The sequence below is a fragment of the Raphanus sativus genome, chromosome 1 (assembly GCF_000801105.2).
Source record: "Raphanus sativus cultivar WK10039 chromosome 1, ASM80110v3, whole genome shotgun sequence".
NCBI lineage: Eukaryota > Viridiplantae > Streptophyta > Magnoliopsida > Brassicales > Brassicaceae > Raphanus > Raphanus sativus.
The window spans coordinates 21,463,554-21,468,225 of NC_079511.1; the positions used below are offsets into that span (position 1 = coordinate 21,463,554).

The 4,672-nt window shown below is 32.0% G+C and overlaps 1 protein-coding gene across 1 annotated transcript; it reads left to right on the forward strand.

Moving 5' to 3' along the window:
- Window positions 1-269: 269 nt before the first annotated feature.
- LOC108848246 (beta-galactosidase 15-like) lies at window positions 270-4,265 on the forward strand. The gene is made up of 15 exons (XM_018621565.2): window positions 270-419; window positions 509-717; window positions 1,014-1,080; window positions 1,163-1,255; window positions 1,352-1,495; window positions 1,575-1,663; window positions 1,755-1,860; window positions 1,957-2,044; window positions 2,120-2,238; window positions 2,320-2,481; window positions 2,590-2,890; window positions 2,969-3,078; window positions 3,169-3,390; window positions 3,472-3,683; window positions 3,783-4,265. The coding sequence occupies exons 1-15, from the start codon at window positions 270-272 to the stop codon at window positions 4,168-4,170; spliced, it is 2,460 nt and encodes an 819-aa protein (XP_018477067.2). The 3' UTR covers window positions 4,171-4,265.
- The last annotated feature ends 407 nt before the right edge of the window (window positions 4,266-4,672 follow it).

The following is a 4,672-nucleotide window of genomic DNA, read 5'->3' on the forward strand; positions in this document are numbered from 1 at the left end:
CATAAAATCTGTCATTATCCAAATCAATCTACGTTGTTAATCGGGATAAATGATTTTTGTTATTTTCTACAAAATTCACGAGAAATTTGTTTTTAAAATAAACAAAAAATTTGCTTAAATAACATGTCAGTTAAACTTTTGTTTTGTTGTTGCTGCAGATATCTATAATTATCCAAATTATCTTTAGGTAATGATTTTGTTCCCCTATAAAAAGTAAATTTTCTTCCATATTTCTTCATTCAAAAACAAAAAAAAGTCTTCTAAGTAAAATGATTTCTCTAAGACTTATTTTATGTTGTCTCTTAGTTAGTAGTTCATATGCCACAATTGTTTCTCATGATGGCCGGGCCATCACCATTGATGGTCATCGCCGAGTTCTTCTTTCTGGTTCAATCCATTACCCTAGAAGCACCCCTGAGGTTTCAATCTAACATACATCAAACGCTATGAGTGGTCTTAGTTTTCTATGTTTGCTACTAATTCTATTTGTTTTTCTTAATATGTTTAGATGTGGCCAGATCTTATAAAAAAAGGTAAAGAAGGAGGTCTTGATGCGATCGAAACTTATGTTTTTTGGAATGCACATGAACCTACTCGCCGTCAATATGATTTCTCTGGAAAACTAGATCTTATTCGGTTCCTGAAAACCATTAAAGATGAAGGATTGTATGGTGTTCTTCGCATAGGACCATATGCATGTGCCGAGTGGAATTACGGGTAATATACTGAAAGTGAAGTAGCAAGTCTCTTTTAGTGAAACATATATCAGTTTAATAAGTCACCATAAGTAACCTCTTGTATGCTGATATAATGTCTTGATCGTTAAATTGTCCAATAGATAGATTTATTAATCAGTATACTAAAACTTATGTATCATATATGTCCATAGCTAGTATATTTACGTGTAATATATATGTATATATATTATCATAATGAGTTAGCTTGTTGTATTCTAATATTACGGCTTCAATGTAATATTTTTGGCTTGTGAATTGTCTGATCATTTTAAACAGAGGATTCCCTGTGTGGCTGCACAACATACCCGGAATGGTGTTCAGAACTACAAACAAAGCGTTTATGGTAATCACTCGATATCATTATTCTTATCAAAATATGTAGTATTATTTTTTAATTAAATTTTATATTGGTGATTTATTTATAGGATGAGATGCAAAATTTCACAACTATGATAGTAGACATGGTCAAGAGAGAAAAGCTGTTTGCATCACAAGGAGGCCCAATTATTCTCGCTCAGGTACTCGAACTAATTTCGTAATGCATTATTTTTCTATTAAAGTTATATTCAGTTTTAACAAAATTTATTTATTTACTTATTTTATCTATCCTGCAGATTGAAAATGAGTATGGAAATGTAATGGGACCCTATGGAGAAGCGGGTAAAACATACATTAAGTGGTCTGCAAACATGGCTCAGGCTCTTGATGTTGGTGTTCCATGGATAATGTGTCAACAAAACGACGCTCCTCAGCCTATGGTAACTAGATCAACATAGTTATAATGAATCTACTAAATATATTCAAATTTTAACTATTTTAAATCGTTTTATTTTATAGTTGAACACATGTAATGGGTTTTATTGTGACAATTTTAAACCAAACAATCCCAACACTCCTAAGATGTGGACTGAGAATTGGACCGGATGGTTAGTTTTATTTTCAGTATTATTATATATTTTTCTTATTTTTGAAATTATTTTATCATACATAGATATATTATTTCTAACATTTGTTTAGGTTCAAGCAATGGGGTGGTAAAAATCCTCATAGAACAACCGAAGATGTTGCATATTCTGTTGCAAAATTCTTCCAGAGAGGAGGAACTTTTAATAATTACTACATGGTAAAAATAATAATGAAAGTTTAATATGTTTAATTAATTAAGAACACATAAAATTGTCATTAGCTAGGAAAAATTAATTAAATATTATTTTTGTAGTACCATGGAGGCACCAACTTTGATAGAACCGCAGGTGGTCCATACATCACAACATCATATGATTATGATGCTCCCCTTGACGAATATGGTAAATTTAAATTATATTCATATTTAAAACTATTTTAGAAGTTTCTATTTTTACTAACATGAGAAAATCTATTAGGTAATTTGAACCAACCAAAATACGGGCATTTGAAAAAACTCCATGATGTTCTTCATTCTATGGAAATAACTCTCACATACGGAAACATCTCCACTATCGATTTTGGAAAATCTGCATCGGTAATATTATTGTTATTTTTCTATCAGTGTTGTACATGCTATTTTTTAATTAATTACTTATGATAAGCATATATTATATAGGCAACGATTTATACAACCGAAGAAGGATCGAGTTGCTTTTTTGGAAACGGAAATGAAATTTCAGACGCAACAATAAGTTTTAAAGGAAAATCTTATGTTATCCCGGCTTGGTCTGTTACCATTTTACCGGATTGCAAAACTGAGGCTTATAACACCGCCAAGGTTATTTCTTTGACATTTTATTTTGTGGATTCTAACTTTACATACTAACAACCATTATTCATTCAAAGTTGTAAAGAAAATATTTTTTTGTTGGTTTAAAATTTTCAGATTACCACTCAGACTTCAATGATGGTTAAGAAACCAAATGAAGCTGAGGATGAACCTCCAACTCTGAAATGGTCATGGAGACCAGAGAACATGAACGATTTCCTTTTGAAAGGAAAAGGAGAATCTACAACGACACAACTCTTTGATCAGAAAGTAGTAAGCAATGACCAAAGTGATTATCTATGGTACATGACTACTGTTAAGTTTAGAAAACGAGATCCAGTTTTGGGTAAAAACGTGACTCTTCGCATCAATAGCACTGCTCATGTCCTTTATGCTTTTGTCAATGGAAAACATATTGGTAAGTAAACTGAGTATATGTTTTTCAAATCTCATCAACACTAGCTTACCACCCAAAATCATTGGTTTATGTTTTTAGGTAATCAACACGCTGAAAATGGAAAATTTCACTTTGTTTTTGAGAAAGATGCAAAGTTTAAGTCTGGTCGTAATGTCATTTCTCTCCTTAGCATAACCGTGGGACTTCAGGTAAGTTCTAAAATTTTACATTATGTTGTACTTTTTAATCTAATTTTTTTTTAAGTTCTAACAAAAAAACTTTTTGTACTTTCTTTATAGAACTATGGTGCTTTTTTCGAAAGTGCGCCTGTTGGAATCACTGGACCCATTTCTATTATCGGAAGAAACAGTGATGAAACCATAGTTAAGGATTTGTCTGCTCATAAATGGAGCTATAAAACCGGTTTAAATGGATTTGAAAACCAACTCTTTAGAACGGAATCACCGTCTAAATGGTCAATTGAAAGTGTACCATTGAACCGATCCATGACTTGGTATAAGGTAAATAGATATTAATATTCATAAAATAACTAAGCAAAAAAATGTTTATTTTTTATTAATATCATTCTGATCTTCTATCAGGCTACGTTCAAGGCTCCATTTGGAAATGATCCAGTTGTTGTCGATCTGTTGGGACTCGGAAAAGGCACAGCTTGGGTCAATGGAAACAACATTGGACGTTATTGGCCGGCATTCATTTCAAGCGGTGATGGTTGTTCTGTGAAATGTAATTATAAAGGGGCTTATCATTCTGAAAAGTGTTTGACCGGTTGTGGAGAACCTACCCAAAGATGGTACATTTTGTACATCTTCTTAGGTTCCAGATTGAAATATTTTAAATTTAAACAGAGAAAAATTTATCTGAATTGCTGCCTGATTCTTCTCTTGAACAGGTACCATGTTCCTCGTTCCTTCTTGAAAGCAGAAGGAGATAACACACTAGTTTTGTTTGAGGAGATGGGAGGAAACCCATCGCTTGTCAATTTCCAAACTACTAGAGTCGGAAGTGTATGTGCTAATGTCTACGAGAAAAATGTTATTGAGCTTTCATGCGATAAGAAACCTATTTCTGCCATCAAATTTGCCTCCTTTGGTAACCCAGATGGCAGTTGTGGATCTTTCGAGAAGGGAACTTGTGAAGGAAATAAAAATACTGTTGATATCCTCACACAAGAATGCGTCGGAAAAGAAAAGTGTTCCATTGACGTCTCTACGGAAAAGTTTGGAGCATCAGACTGTAGCGGTGCTGCTAGAAGGCTCGCGGTTGAAGCTATTTGCTAAGTGTTTTCTAGATTCCTGGTGTTTTTCTTTTATTTTATTTCCAAATTATTCTGTGTTTTTTTATTTCGTTTTCAAAGATTTAGATCCTTTATAAGATACCGGTGATGGTTTTAGTCAATAAATGAAATATTATATATATTTCCCGGAACCATCTTCTTCTCCGCCATCTCAACTCTCTCTGAAAATAAAATAATTGTTATCTTCATTATTATTGATTTTCTATTTTATATCAATATCTTTCTTATCTACTACACATTTATTCTCATAATATTTTGTCTAAACATTAATGTTTTATGAATTCAAAGAAATTATCATTTTCTTGGGTATCAAATATTTCTGATGAATATGGTTTAGAATTTTTTATTTAAGCAAGACCATGAAAAAACACATTCTTTTAAGCTAATGTAGTCTATGTATTTTATATTACATATATATATATATTACAGTTTTTTTGTTTGAACATTTTCTTACAAACTCTTATGGATATTGCATCATATTCTCC

What these genes read in the sequence shown, in the direction of transcription:
- LOC108848246 (XM_018621565.2), top strand. Translation starts at nt 270, where the DNA reads ATGATTTCTCTAAGACTTATTTTATGTTGTCTCTTAGTTAGTAGTTCA. An exon ending in GCCCAATTATTCTCGCTCAG is followed by an intron (nt 1,256 to 1,351) that starts GTACTCGAACTA and finishes TCTATCCTGCAG; the next exon opens with ATTGAAAATGAGTATGGAAA. An exon ending in GGAGAACCTACCCAAAGATG is followed by an intron (nt 3,684 to 3,782) that starts GTACATTTTGTA and finishes TCTCTTGAACAG; the next exon opens with GTACCATGTTCCTCGTTCCT.